Genomic DNA, 15,739 nt, shown 5'->3' on the forward strand with positions numbered 1-15,739 from the left:
ACAAGGTCCTAAATAACTAAAAAGGCCTCTCTAGGAGAAATATTAAATAATCAGAAATGTGGTGGGTTGTTTTTTTTTATACCAGGTGATTTCCAGAAGGTTTCCATGGTGAATCTGCTGGAAACTCTTCTACAGATACTGGATTTTTTTTTTTCCCACTGCCATCCACATGTAGAAGGCAACAAGATTAAGACAGAGAGAGAGGGAGGGAGGGAACTCCAGTCCCCCTCCTTAGATACAGGGACTGACACACAAATGCCCAGACAATATGTCTGGGGAAAGCAGTAGCTCCAGATCACGCAGGCAGGGAATTGTTCTTAAAAAGCATCTATTATTGAGGTATTTGCCTAACTATAAATATGAGTCAGGAAATTTAAGAAGCTAAGGATACCCATTAATCTTCTAACTTTTCAAAACAGTTAAGGCCTTTCATGGGGCAAGGAAGGCAAGCTTGTACCAGTCCCAGAAAAGTGTTTGTCTGAGCACTCATATTAACTTAATCTCATTGCTTTGTTCTTATGTGGGGGAAGCTTTGGAACTGTGGTGCTGGTACATGTGTCCTTCAAAATAAAGCTTAGCACACAAAAAGTATTCCCTTTGGTGGGAAATATTAGAGAGAAGAAGCAAAAGGTATCCTTCCAGGGAGCATTTATTCTTCTCCCCCTATATTTCTTACTGTAATGTGTTGAGATGTGAAAATAATGGTAACAGTTACACAGAAGGCAATAAAAGCAGAGTTGGGAGGCATGGAGGTACAAAAGGGAAAATCCATACATCATTTTCCCAATGTCTTCCCAAAGGAACTAAATCTAGCTGCTTCCTAACAGAACTTGAGCAATAGGTCAAAAAATTTCCCAAGGAGTTACTGACATGAGGATCCTAGTGATTGGGAACATGTATGCATAGGTAGAAGTACTTGCAAAAATATATCATGCATCACAAAAGGTTTTAAATATAAAAATACTGTGTTAAATGGCAATCACTGTAAATTCAGCAATAGGTGAGGAACATTCAATGGTGGATGAGATGAGAGGAAAGCAAAAACGACCAAGTAGCTTGCGCAATGACACTCTGGATCCCAGTCTACGCTGGGCAGGGTTCTTTAGCCCTTGGATCCGCAAATCCCAGGCTATAAATAACTCATACAGCAGAATACAGGGAAGACTTCCTCACATCGCTATCCCTTTACCTCCCAGGGAATAACTTGAGACTCATAGCTATGGTTTGCATTAATTATTGATAGCATCAACTTAACTCTTCTGTGGAATTACTGTAGTCAGAGTTATAAATGACATAAATGTATCAGACATTTACAAAGGCTTAGCAAGTGGAGTCATGTCATGTGGAGCTTGAATAAGAAAAGACTGTTTTCATTAGGCGCAGCATAAATCTAATAAAATGAAAGACATAGTTACAGATGGATAAAAAATTATTTATTAGACATTGTGCTTAGTATTAGTATTCCTATCCTTTCTTAGTTACTATTTTCTCTCTCCCCTTCCAGCAGTTACCATACTTCAGCAGAAACCAGAGTCTTCAGCATTGACTTACTATTGCAAACAGAACCTGTAAAGGAGTATATAGGGACTTACAAGATCAAGAGCAGCTGCAAGGATAGAAGCATCAGGGATTGTTCCTGGTTCACAGCAGTTTAAGAGAAACTGAAACCGCTTCATGCCTTGCCGTATGGCTCCCAGGTTCACCACATTCTTGGATTTGTTTCCCTCTTGGTTAGAAGCCAGATGATCCTCATAAGTCTGGCAACCTTAAAAGAAAATCCAGAAGGGAAGGTGGGAGAGAGGGGAAAGAGAAAGCCCCCACAGAAGTTTAAACATTTGTTGGGCCTACTGACAATCCTGGAACACGTGTCTCCTATTGATCTGCCCTGTCCATGATTATCAAGCGTGACAGAAGGAGAGAGGCATCCATTCAGAGCATCCAAGCTCTGTGAAGTCTTTAGGACAGGTTTCATTTCACCTAGCACCAGTGAGGTATTTTAGGACAGGTTTCATTTCACCTAGCACCAGTGAGGTATTTTAGGACAGGTTTCATTTCACCTAGCAGACAGGTATTTCCAGTTCCCTGCACCTTTAGATTTTGAGATACATATCTATCTATCTATCTATCTATCTATCTATCTATCTATCTATCTATCTATCATCTATCTTTCTATCTTTCTATCTTTCTATCTTTCTATCTATCTATCTATCTATCTATCTATCTATCTATCTATACCTTTAGATTTTGAGATATATATATATCTGAAACTCCTAAGGCATACTATTTCCAATGGTTGCAAGTTCTTAAATAAGCAAGCAAAAAGGTAATCTAAAGAAGAATTTCACTGCATAGCGTTCCCAAGCACAAACCAGCAAAAGTCAATAGCCATGACTAAATCTCACTAAACAAAAGGACTACATTAGTTATTACAGCTAAATTCAATACCACTGCATAACGGGGGCTACCACAGAACCTACACTGGTTTTCTTCAAATTAGAGGATCTAGAGTCTGTAGTGGAATTGGTTCTTCAGGTTTGTGCAAGATTGTCACTGGATTGGCCCAAAGGTAGGTGAAGATACTGATTCTAAAACATTTTCATAACAGAATTGTACTCAGCATTCCCTTGGGAGAGGGAATGGGAGAGATGTTCTACTAAATGTGCAGGTAGTTCACAGGTTGTCCATAGCAGGTATTATGGGGATGTTCCAAAGAAGAAGTTGCATGTTTAGGTCAGGAGCCAACTTGAAACCTGAGACCACATTCTATGGATTTATGAATGTTCATTATATTATGTCATTACAATATATTATGTCAATCCATTATGTCAGCTTTGAAGATAACCTAGATTGCATGGCTGGTATTAAAATGTCACACATACCAAACCTAAGATCCTTAATGGAGAGACAGAAGACATGTGTAATTAATAAATATATCAGAAAGGCACAACCATAACTGATTCATAATGTGGAAATGGCCCACTGCATCATTCCATGTTTGAGAAAATAGCTTAACTTTATATAAAACATAGCATTTATTAAATTAAGTTTTGTTGACTAGTCTGAACATTTTAAAACAGAAAGCTCCATCTCAGGAAAAGTGAGAAAATAGCACAAGGTCACAGCAAACTATCACAGATATAAAAAGGAAAGGAAAGAAAAAATATTAACAAAAGATAATCTCCATGTTTAGCTATGAGTCAAAATTTTTAATCTATAAAAAAACTTCATTTGGATAAGTCCTGTTTTCTGTGACATTCCCTGCATAATTGATTCATAGAATCATAAAATTGGAAGAGGCAACCCCCCTGCTCAGTGCAGGAATTGAAATGAAAGCATTCCAGGCAGATAGCTGTTCTCTACCTAAACACAGTGAATGAAATGCTATCATATCTCCTCAACCATCTTTTCTCAAGGCTAAACACACCCAACTCCTTCAATCTTTCTTCATGTGGCTTAATTTCTAGTCCCTGATCAACTTCGTTGCCCTCTCTAACTTGTTACAATTTCTCTGAATCGTTCTTAATCCCATCCAATCCAGATCCGATAAACGCTCCTTCCTCTCCTTTATCCAAATCATTAACAAAAGTTTAAAGAGCAGAGGACTGATTCTTCTGTCAGCCCATTTGATACCACTCTCTAATTTGACGAAGGACCATAGATAAGTACTCTCTGAGTAGTTTTCAAGATAGCTATGTTGCCACTTAATCATCATGTTATTCAGGCCATGCTTAACTAGCTTGCAAAGTGGTATATCCTCAGGTACTTTGTCAAATGCTCTGCTGAAGTCAAGGTAAATTATACCTACACATTCCCACCATCTTTTAAGGAAGCTGCCCAATTTTTTTAAAAAAATGAGATAAGATTAGTATGGCAAGATCTGCTCTTGACAAACATGTGCTGTTTTCTGGTAATTACTGCATTGGTTTCAAGATGCTTGCAGATTGATCTGCTCTAGAATCTTCCCAGGGTGTGTCTTTGCTGCTGTTTTCAGATCTTCACTTAGCTTTCTTCAGTAGCCCCATTTGTGTCTTCTGATGTCTTTCATTTTTTTCATGATAGACTGCTTTGTAGTTTGTGGTACGCCCCCCCCCCTTTGTGTTTGTGTGTGAAAGTGTGGACAACATCTGCTTTTCTACAGTCATCTAGCAGTTCATCAGTTCTCCAGAATTTCTCAAAGTTTGGCCAAATCATCAGCAATTAATCTGGTTCTGTAAATTTAAACTCATTCAAAATGAAGAGATCGTGTTTCTATCAATCTCAAGATTCAGTTCTGCCCTTTCATCCTGCCCTTCTTGGTTACTGGTAGGACACATAATATTTTGCCAAAGATAACCAAAAAGGAAGACAAATGCAGGCAAAAAGCTAAAAAAGTAGGAATTGAACAACTCCGGCTTTTCTATACTTCTTGTTAACACTTTGTCTTCTTAGCCGAGCACGTGCTACACCAATTCTCCTTTTCTTGTTACGTTGAACGTTTCTTAAGTACTCATCCTTTTTATTATTCTTAGCATCTTTCACTAGCCTCCACTCATTCTCCATTTTTGCTTTCCTGACCCCAGCTCCGCCATCCTGGATAACCTGCTGATACTCTTATTTTGTGATCTTCCTTCCATTTCCTGGGTGTGTCTTTGCTGCTGTTTTCAGATCTTCACTTAGCTTTCTTCAGTAGCCCCATTTGTGTCTTCTGCTGTCTTTCATTTTTTTCTGCTCATTGGAACAGTTTGCAATTGGACTTTTGGTATCTTCTTTTTTTTAGGAATTCCCACTCACGCTGAGCAACTTTTCCCATTAGCTTCTCCTGCCATAGTATCTTACATGTGATTGCTCTGAGTTTATTAAAATCCACTTTTTTGAACATCAAGATAATTGACTAAACTCAGTTTTCGATTCCCTTAAATCAAGACTCCAGCATCATGATGACCCAATGTTCATTCTGGTTTTTCTTTGATTGATTTAAGAGGTCCTATTTCAGCAACATTTCCAATATCCATTAAGTAGAAGTTACCCATTCGCCCCCCCACAAATCAGTTTAAATGAATTTAAAATTAAAATTAAATGAAGTTAGCCATACTTTGTGTCAGGCGTCTTTTGGTTAATACTAGAATTTAATATTGTACAGGCAATGATTCAAGGATACATGCAGATTCTATAAAATGCAAGCTCTGTCAAGGTTCAATTTTTGCACCTTTTTCTTTCACCATCATAGTGCAAAAGGTAGGAGACTTCACATTTTTGAAGAGGAGGAATGGTTGCTATCTGTATCTTGTTATAGTAACTGACTAATCTGTTTGCTTGTGACTTGCCAGAACTATCTCTTGCAACTTGGGCAAACACTTTGCCACTCCTTCTGAGGCTGTGCTGGCAATCCATCATCTAGATAACTTAGACCATGGTCCCAGAAACTCCTTTCCATCAACACCATTTGCATAGCTCATCATTGTCAGGCTCTTTGGCAACGGCCTTAATTGAAAATGAGGAGCACCGTTCTCACAGAGTTGTCTTTAGCTAGATTTTACAAGATGCCTAGTAGGGGTTACAAGAATTCCACCAACTGAACCATCTGCAGCTCACAGTCAATATATCTCCATTTACATGGGGGTGGGGACTTCCTGATGCACTTTCTTACAGGCAATGAGGCAGGTCTCTTAACTGATAAAGGCTAAATTTGCAGCTGTTTTTTTTAATATAATGGTCTCTTGAATCTCTATCAGTCTGGAAGCCAACTCTGAACTTACTTTATTGTTCTTTCCCTTTCTAGTCCTTTCCAGTGAACTGGAAGAAAGGATGAAGCACCTGAATCCACAGGGTCTTGAGCTTCTTTCTGAGATGTTCAAAGACTTGGTGATACAATTAGAATTGTTCTTTGCAATATCATTTGTCCCCATATCAATTTGCAGGTGGTTCAGTTGTCATTGGACATGATAAATCTTGGAAGTGCTGTCATGTGCTTGATCTTTGCTCCTGGCAGACAGCACACCTCACAAGTTAATGGGGCCAGCTGATATATATTTGTTTCAATTCTGTCTTCTTATATGGCCCAATGACAACCTCTCTATCTTTGTTCTATATATTCTATAGTGTCTCTTTTCCTTCCCCTGAAAGGTCATAGTCTGCTTCATCAGCAAAGGCTTGAAATCCATTTCTGAGTTCCAGCAGCATAGAATATCTTCCCTGGCTTCTGATTGTTACTCTCATCCACTAGGCTTGTTCCTCTTGTCTGTCTGTCTTATGGAGAATTCTTCCACTATCTCTTTTTCTGGTAGATCCTTTTTCTTTGAACTGATAAATCCTCGTTCTTTCTGATCAGTTAGTGTGGCTACCCACTGCTCCAACCTGCCCATTCATCTTCACTTAGAGTACTACTAGAAATTGCTTGCTTGCTTCCTTGCTTGCTTCTTTCTCATTCTCAGGCTTTCATGTTAGCCAAGTTCAAGTTGAATCTTAATTTGAGAGAAAATTTATTTAGGGACCCCCCTCAAACTTCTCCAGGTAAACTCCCTAACAAGGATGTCTGCAGGGTAGGCTCGAAAACGTCAAGATGGCAGCCACAATGTTACAACAGAAGCTGCACCTGTTTTGTACATGCAACACACTTCAAAAAAAAAGGCAGAGCTTCAGTTGCACTGCTGTGGCCGCCATCTTGAATTTGACCATAGCCTGCAGACACCCCTGCTCCCTAGCTTAACTTCCTCAAAGAGCTGACTCCTTGGAATCAGCCTGCCTTATACTTCCCTTACAGCCTCTTACTCAAAGGAAGACGTCAACCAATCACCCACAATGGTAGTGAATCAGGAGATGACTTTTTCACCTGTCACAGCTCAGCAACAAAACTGCTTGGAACATACAGGTGAAATTCAATTTCAGTTCAATTTCTATCAGTTCTACCTGTTGCTCACTCAGAGAGTGATGTGACAATCTGTTCCTGTGGTTGCTTGGTTGACTTCAGTTTTCTGTACCATAAATACCTATGAGGTGACGTATGAGTAAGATTAATTACATTGCCATAATTAAGGCTGAAGTCGAGGGTTACCCATGTTCTGCCATTCTGAACTGAACCTGACCTAAGAACTGTTGCATATTATGTATATTGTCTCTACATTTTATTTTAACATTTAAGTTACTCCTTGGCACATCAGTAAGATCTTTACACTACATGCTACTAAGTTGTGGACTAAAACTATCCATTGGCTCCTACTGTCACATATTGATCTCAAAAGCCAAACAAGATGGTATTTCCATTACTATTGGATAAGCTGCTCCATTTTAAAAATTGAAAAATTTTGTAGTTTTAAAAACTGGATGTTGAAATAAAAATATTTCCACTTGAAATTGATATATCTCAAATTGAAATTTGAGTTTAGTTGCCGAGATATGTCACACCACATCCTACAGTCATGCTTGACTTTAACAAAGTAATCACATTATGAATTATAACATGCATTCATTCCCTGCCTAATACCCACCTAATTTTTTTCTTTGAAACTGCAAAGACATTCAAACCTGTGGCTGACAATGGCATTAGGCTCTGCTGTTCAAATGTGGAAAAAAAAGTAAATTATTCTACTGGGTACCTGTATGGAAGGACACCCAGAAATAACTGCAGTCAGAAAGAGCCCAAATACTTCTGTTAACACAGCAAGATATACCAATAATCGTGTCATATGTCTTTATCTGAAACGCCACCCCTCTTTATATAGAAAGGCATTTTATGATGGAGCAATGGCTAAATGTTTAATGATGCAATATGTAATGTCAGGTCATGTAAAGTTCTGTGGAAAAGACGAAGAACTAAATCCATCAAGAGGGGATGCTGTGTCCCTTTTTCAGTGCAAAAACAGGAAAATATCAAGATGCAAGGCTGTTTCTTTGGTAACAAGATGCTCACATATGCATATCCGAAACACTTGAAAGCAGTTAAGTCCTAACCTTGTTTACAGGAAAGAACTTTTTCCCTTAAAAATAACAAAATAATCAATTGAGTTTGTCATATAATGTTTCTCAATGTCATTCATAATTTTGCTAAGAATGAAGGACAGCATCTCTCTAAGAAATGGCATGAAGACACAAGACAAGCAAACACAGAAGAAAAGAGATAATTAAAACACATTTGTACAGGGTTTTCCATTTCATCAGTGCTAAACTTTATGGAAAATGGTAGATGATCAATAATGGGGAATAAAAGCTGATGGGCACATCCAAGATTTCACATCAAGGAACTAAGTAACTAAATATTAGCATAATAAGTTTGAACCCAGATATCTGTTTCCAAATTTCATATTTTCCAAATGGTGGATTTGATTTCTTGGAAGATCAATTTTACCTTATCTAAATGCATTGGCCCATACTTGATTTTCCTTCTTGGCTAGAATTGAATTAGAATAGAAATGACATAAGAAGAAAAGAAGGAAGTGGTGGCTACAAAATATATAAAGCCAAAGAAAACAAAAAGGGTCCAGAAAACATGTTTTTAAAGGTAAAGTATGAATTAAAGAAAGAGGATAACCCAAAAAAAAAGAACAAAGGAAGAACAAAGAAAAAGATAAAAGTTCTTTAAAAAAGGACTGAAGAAACAGAACCCTGATTTCTAACCATCTTTTTCTTCTGTGTGATGAAGCCTGGATGGATGTCTTCGGCAGGTGCGCCATTTACCAAGACGCTTGAAAAAATTCTCCTCTTCTTCACGCCCATTCTCCATGCCACTTCCAGGCCCGCCTTCTGATAGCTTCACTGCACTAGTAAATTTCACCTAAATGATAGAAGAAGCATAATTTCATTGTTAAGATGCTCTGTTTTAATTTCTGATGTTAACATAACATTTTGAAAGCCCACATCTCCACAAGGAGAACCATGCTGAGGGCATCACAGCTGAATAAGTAGGAAAGAGGAGCAAAAAAGATCCTTCCTTCCTTCCTTCCTTCCTTCCTTCCTTCCTTCCTTCCTTCCTTCCTTCCTTCCTTCCTTCCTTCCTTCCTTCCTTCCTTCTTCACCATTAGTTTTTGGAATCACTCTAGTGCTTTGTTTGTTCAGAAAGATCCACATCCAGAAATAAAATTTTAGCTTCTAGTAAAGCAATTTTAGGTGTAAAGCTTAGGTCCATATATGACACAATGAAATCTATAAAGTCCTTATTTCCATATTTGGGTACCTTACAGCTTACCAATGAGCTGCTAGTGTGGAGAATAATGATGGGAATCTAAAATGCTTTGAGAAATGCAACTGAAGGTATACCTCAAGCCCAATCATTTAGCCATGTTTGAAGTCTTATGGATAACTTTTTAGGTAGTTCCTATCCCTCTTCTTTTTTCAACCCTCCTCATTCTCCACATTTGTTATTTTCTGCAGCTTTGTTTGAAGGAGAAATTGTTTTAAAATTATCTGTTCTTCTACCAAATTCCTTTAGTCCTAGGACCTACAGCAAGTAAACCTCCGCCTGCTGATGAGTACCAGAAGTCCAGTTAACTTCAGATATGTCCATTATTCGTTTTTTCCTGGACTGCACAGTACTTAGTGGCATGCTGTCTGGTGCTCAATACCTTGAGGCTTTCACACATTTTGAATTGGTAACTAAAAGCAGAAAAATCAAATTTGTGTCCACAGTCTTTTTCCAATTAGGCCTGGCAAGTTGGGAAGAGAGGTTGTTTGTGTCCATATTATTCTTTAGTATATAATCAATTGGGCTATATATTTTTCCTTTTCCAATCCACTACTTTCTCCCCATGGCCCAGTTTTTATTTGCACACAAACATCACAGACATACAGCAACCTATTGCTCTTTTCTACTTCCTATTGGAAAACAAATTTCCCAGTCTGTGGCTTTTCCAAATCTCTTATACAGGATAATTAAAATAATGCTGGGGATGGGGAGGCAGGGGCTTGACATCCTCACTGAATTGTTTTTCTTCTGTTACACTTAGGTGCTTATTAATAGGTTTGTATGTATGTATGTTAAAAACGAAAGTCGGCAGTTGGCTGGTTGATTGAGGTATTTTTCCCCTCTTCAGAAGTAAGTGTTCTCTGCTTTGTTGAAATGTACTGGGTAGATCTGCTGAGAGTGTGACACAAGGCTGGAAAAGATTCTTATGTTCTCCTTGTACTGATGAGTGTGTATATGTGTGTGAAAGCAAGACTCTGAATCAAGAAATGAAAGTAACAACTGGCCTGGTCTTAGTCATTTCTTTACGATGAAAGACTGGTAATACTTGGACGGATACACAGATTGAGAAACAAGATGCAGGAACAATTTCAACCCAGGAAGAGAGAAGGAGAGATGTAGAAGATATAGGTATAGGCACACAGAAAGATAAACATGCACATATATTACTATGTATCTTTCTTTTAAAAGAGTGGGGGTAGGAAGGGTTGCTTATTTACCCTGGAGCTCTGCCTGATGAAAGAGAGACGATCTACAGAGCTGATATCCAGAAGATCTTCTACACCATCTGCCAGACCAGAAATTGATGAACGTTTCAGCCAGTTCCCTGTGATATGGAGAGCGTAGATGTGAGTATATTTCTGACTCAACTAGTTGAATAATGTACATCTCTCATTACTGGTACTAAGGAGGAATAGGTAATGAACAAGGTAAAACTGGGACCATCAATTCCTAACATCTGAACAAAATATTTGAAGGCATAGGAAGGAAAGTGGGGAAAAACTCAAAGGTACAGAATAGCACGACAAGGAGTCTTCATGCATAAGGCTTCCTGTACAGACAGAATCAGTGGAGACCGGGGTTGAAGTCCACCCTCAGTCATGGAATCCTGCTGGGTGACTTTGGGCCAATCACTGTCTCCTTCAGGGCTGATGTTGTGGGACTAAAAAGGAAGGGGGATTCCCCACATGCACTGACTTTTGCTCCTGGAGCGCAGGCAGGACAGCTAACAAACCAATAATTGAACAACCTAGCGGGAGTTTGAGTTTCTTTCTCAGGGAGATCCGTCTAGAGCGGGAGCGGGAGCGCCTCTCAGTGGTCGTTCCTGAGTGTGCAGTTGTGCATTCGGAGGTGTCTGGCTCCGACTGGCTGCTGGTATCGCTTGCTGCACTCTGAGATTTAAACATTTTTCGCCAGAAATCCTTGCGGCCTAAAGCTGCTCCTTGCATTTGTTCATCACTGTGAAGGAATAAATGACGTGGCTGATAAAACTTAGCAGAATGCAAAAAAGCAGGACAGCATCTTTCTCTCTTCTAATCTTGTCCTGTGCCCTGGACACTGGAAGTCGCTTGGCCAATTTTAGACTGGTGAATAAGCCATAAGCTTATCATCATAAAGCGATATACTGAAAAATGTCAAGTATCTGATTTTGTGACCCTTGTAAGGTAGGACAGTAAGCACTAGGAGGGAAGCATACAATGTTTTTAAATAAAGAAATAATCTTCATGTGGTAAATTAGGAAGATGCTGAGATGGTGAGTATGGTTTGCCTAAGGCTAGGCAGAATATTCTTCACTGCTTGCAGTGCACAGAAAGTAGACTGTTGAGAAACAATTTCCAGATAATTATTATGCGAACCTTTTTCTCTCAGCTATGATAGCTAAATTTTACATTGCTACAATGAAAACGAGGCAACCAGCTGATGCAAGTCTAAACTGTGTTGCTTTTGCTTTTTTAGTTACGTCTTTATGTAACCTTCTGATTGTTGGTTAAAATAAAATATAATGATCAATTTACTTACTGCTCAGGATTTTGCATTGGGCGGCCTGAGGTATAGCTACGACATTCATCAGGAGCAGAAGATAGCTGTCCTTTATCAATAACAACACTTCCTACTTCAGATCTATGAAGACAAAGCAACTAGTCAGAGGAATAGTAACATATGGTATTTATTCACGTTTATCAGCTGAACATTATTTTGTAAAAGTATTTCTAAAACAGAAAGATGAGGTGAATTTTCTTCCTGCAGGTTCCCATCAGTATTTCATATATCAATCATGAATGGATACAGCAGTCAAGGGCATGAACATACACCGAACTGATCATCTAATTTGTAAGCTTGTCTGTTTAATGTAAATTCAGAAATGCCTCTCATTAAAATAAATAGGACTTAACTAGCTTATAAATATGTATAGGATTTCATTATAAAAACAGGATAGAGTTAAACCACAATTTTCAAGCAGGTTCTTTTCAAGAAAAATCATATGTTCTACCAGACTAGAACCTTTCTCCACATGGACAGATATATGGTAAAAAGGGTGTGCTGCTATAAACATGCCTTGGCTTTAAAAAAGTGTACAAAGTAGTGTATCCTTGGGGAAGTTGTATTTCCATGATACACATGGAAAAATTTGTATAAAAACTACGGATTTGTAAATACTTAAGAAAACACAGTATATTAGGGCCAACTCCATACAATAATGGGTATGTTAGGAAAAGCTGTGTACAAAACACAGTTGTTAGAAAAAAATACATTTTCCATGTTTAATTGGAAAAAAAATGAGAAAATGGATTGATAACCTGAGCATCTGCCATACTGACATGGACCAGATCATCCCTCCTCACAGATAAATGACTGAGATATCTACGTAATCCGGCATTCCTATTCTCCTATGTTGTATAAAAACTATATTCTATAGGACAGCTTTTCAGCTGAGTATACAGTGCTTAACTGTGCTCTAATCCTGTGCATTTGAATCGAATTAAAGCACGCTTCACTGCTATCTACAGTATATGAATGACGTAAGACTATTCTTGGAGAAGGGAGGATTTTGAGAGCAAATAGTATTAGGATTATTCATCTTCTTCCCAAAACTGAGGCTCACAAGTCTGAGTAAGGCTGACTTTACTATATCATTCAAGCATCTTAATGCCTGTTCCAGTCCAGATACGTACTTTTTACTCCCTGATGGTTTGGGCTCTTGTTCAGTATTTTCTTCTGTTTTTCTGCCTGGAATCAACTTTTCTGCACTGTCCAAAAGTGCACTGAGAGCTACCCTTCTGAAAACATTTCCATGAGCCTCCTTGATAAACTGGACCAGCTGTCGGATGTCACAGTACAAACCCTAAAGAGAGCAGGGTATCATTTTTTGAAAAAAGGCCAGTATGTTAGGCTGCCAACATACAGACACTTTCTTTCTCTGTTCTTGTTTTCTGAACAAAATCGGTCCAAGTTTCAGGCCTGCTATTACCATGAAATACATTTCAGCAATGAATTTAATGGAAACTGCCTGAAAATGTCTTTGAAAGGAAAGTGCTAAGAGTTGCCATCTTAAACAACATACTAATGACTAGATGCAAATTCAAAAGGGAATTTTATTCTCTCATCATGAACTGCATGACAGTTTCCAAAATGCACCTGCCAACATTATTCATTTTAAAAATTAATTTTAAACAATTTATATTTTGCCTTTCTGCCCCTTTTTGAAAGAAGGTGGCACAACTCAACAACTTATATTGAGAATAGATACGGATATTAACTAAAAACCTATGTAATAATTGGATGAAAAGGAAAATTGCCCTTACCAGATTCTCAGGACTATGGAGCTCATGTGTAGTAGAGGCACAGCGGGTGATCAGAGATTTGAACATGGCACTGACAATAATGCCTTCAATACTTTGGGCTGTAGACTTGTTGTCCATGGTGGTAAAGTTATTTCCAAAACCAGCCTTGTCTACAAAATGCAAAGTAAAACAGTTAAACTGCACGGTTAAATTTCAGAAAAACAATAAGAAACAAATGTATAGACCTGAACTCAGCAATTCCTGATATGCAGTAGCGTTCTTCATCCAGAGTAGGGATGTGTTACTTTGGAAAACCACATGGGGGGAAGGAGTATTCCCAAAATGAGCATGGCAGTATAAGAACGGTGTGAAGACAAAGTGCCCATGTGTCACTCAAGTAAAATAAACAATAGAAAGTAAAATAAACAATAGAAATAAACACACACATACACTTTCACAAATTAATACATTCAGGGACATGTCTGCAGGAAACCTGAATGCTTAGGATGACAACCTATACTTACTGTCAGTGACTGGCTCCATGCAGAATCCTAGCAAAGCATGTAAAAAATCCACCACGTTGTTCAGTGAATCCTTGTTCACATAATCTCTCATTGTCTGACGAAACTGCATCTTATCCAGCTTATATAGCTTTGTAAGGCAATTCTGAGCCTGTTAAGAAAGGTTTTAAGAATGCCAGACAGAGCTTCCACACAGAGGATCACACTGAATCCAACCTGCTAGTCCCTGTGTGGTTAGGAACAGCACCCAATGAAATTCACAAAACAACTAGAGAAGATTCCAACCGTTGCCTTCCTATGTTTCTTGATACACTGACTCACTGGACCCAAAGCCTCTAGGGGAATAAAGGTTTCAGGAAAATATATAGGGCTACAAGCATTTAAAATTGAATACCTGTACAGTGCAATTTAGAAGACAATTACATAGGCAGTTACTTAACAATAAGGGTGGAGATAAGAAATGAGGTGAGACTGCTATATTTTTAATGACTGGTCACTACAGTACACAAAAAAAGTTTGTATGTTTCACTTCTTCGTTATGGTAGGAGCTGTTCTGATAAGAGTGTGCTGGGATACTCACTTGCCTTTGCAGTGCCAGGTCTCCTTGGTAACCTGGCCTTTCTGCCTCGATCAAAAGGACCCCTCTTTTGCCATATCACTATTTACGTTACTCTAAACATTTATGGTTGCTCTGAAGCTAAAAGCTGCTATAAAACAATTCTTTACTTATGTTCAAGTGTTTCTCTAAAGCAGATATGCTTTAAACGCTAAAAATTTCTTCCATATCTGTCTGTCTATTATCAAAAGTCCACACACACCATAATAATCAGTATGTTGGTATACAGCCAAACACCGCAGCCTAAGCACAGACTCCACAGTTAATAACTGGAGAGCCGCTGAAATCCAGAGGACCAAACACGGATTTACAAAGGGAGAGATTTGGAAACAACTTCTTTCACATCCTTCCGTATTTGCATACCTGATGCCTCAGACGATCTCCAGAGAGTCCTCGGTGACCTTCTCCACAGCCGTATGCACAGCCGAGAGACTTCACAATTTTTATCAGCATTGTCAGAGCCAGCCTATGCGTGCTTACTGGAGTATTTTCATCCTGAGCAGCACAACATTTAGAGAAACCAAAAAGACAAGAGAGAAAGCTATTCAATGATGAAAAAAGAACAACAATACCAAACTGGTAAATTGTGCATGCCAATTTATCTATTAACAGAATAAGTCTTACACAGGAATATTTTTCTACAAATGATAACATGAGACCATTAAGGCTTAAAGGAATATTTAAAGGAAGTAGCTTCAATATTGGGAAAGAAAATGACCAGTTTTAGATAGATTGGCTGCCTCTGTCTAAGCAAAGAACTTGGAAACACAGAGTGGACCAATTCCCTTTATTGTTTACAATCTTGGAAGAAGTAAGAACACACAGTACGAGAATGTCCCAGATACAGCATTCCCTTCTCACAGTTGTCAACCAGATGCCTCTGGGAAGACCACCAAGAGGACATAAGCATAGTAACCTCGCAAAGCACACTTGTTCTCTCCACCAGCTAGCACTGCAAGGTGCACTGCCTCTGATCCTGGATGTAACACTGTCACTGATGGCCTGATCCTATATGAAGTTGTCTTATCCCCACTTAAAGCTGTCTATGTTGGTGGCCATCATGACACCTTGGAGAATTGAGTAACAGCATGCTATGCGCACACAGATGTTGTCTAATCTGATTTTCTCACCCTGGGCTTAATCGGATAACTCTGGATTCTAGTACTTT

The 15,739-nt window shown here is 38.6% G+C and overlaps 1 protein-coding gene across 1 annotated transcript in view; it reads right to left on the reverse strand.

Moving 5' to 3' along the window:
* UNC80 (unc-80 homolog, NALCN channel complex subunit) overlaps positions 1 to 15,739 on the reverse strand; it is a 159,381-nt gene that overhangs the window by 97,020 nt on the left and 46,622 nt on the right. The window contains exons 14-22 of the mRNA XM_063303281.1: positions 14,935 to 15,066; positions 13,959 to 14,106; positions 13,456 to 13,604; positions 12,826 to 12,995; positions 11,672 to 11,773; positions 10,887 to 11,110; positions 10,372 to 10,478; positions 8,650 to 8,746; positions 1,593 to 1,765 (exon numbers count right to left, since the gene is read on the reverse strand). Coding sequence (XP_063159351.1) covers positions 1,593 to 1,765; positions 8,650 to 8,746; positions 10,372 to 10,478; positions 10,887 to 11,110; positions 11,672 to 11,773; positions 12,826 to 12,995; positions 13,456 to 13,604; positions 13,959 to 14,106; positions 14,935 to 15,066 — 1,302 coding nt within the window. The remainder of the gene's footprint in view (positions 1 to 1,592; positions 1,766 to 8,649; positions 8,747 to 10,371; positions 10,479 to 10,886; positions 11,111 to 11,671; positions 11,774 to 12,825; positions 12,996 to 13,455; positions 13,605 to 13,958; positions 14,107 to 14,934; positions 15,067 to 15,739) is intronic.

Source organism: Candoia aspera, chromosome 1, assembly GCF_035149785.1.
Source record: "Candoia aspera isolate rCanAsp1 chromosome 1, rCanAsp1.hap2, whole genome shotgun sequence".
Lineage (NCBI taxonomy): Eukaryota > Metazoa > Chordata > Lepidosauria > Squamata > Boidae > Candoia > Candoia aspera.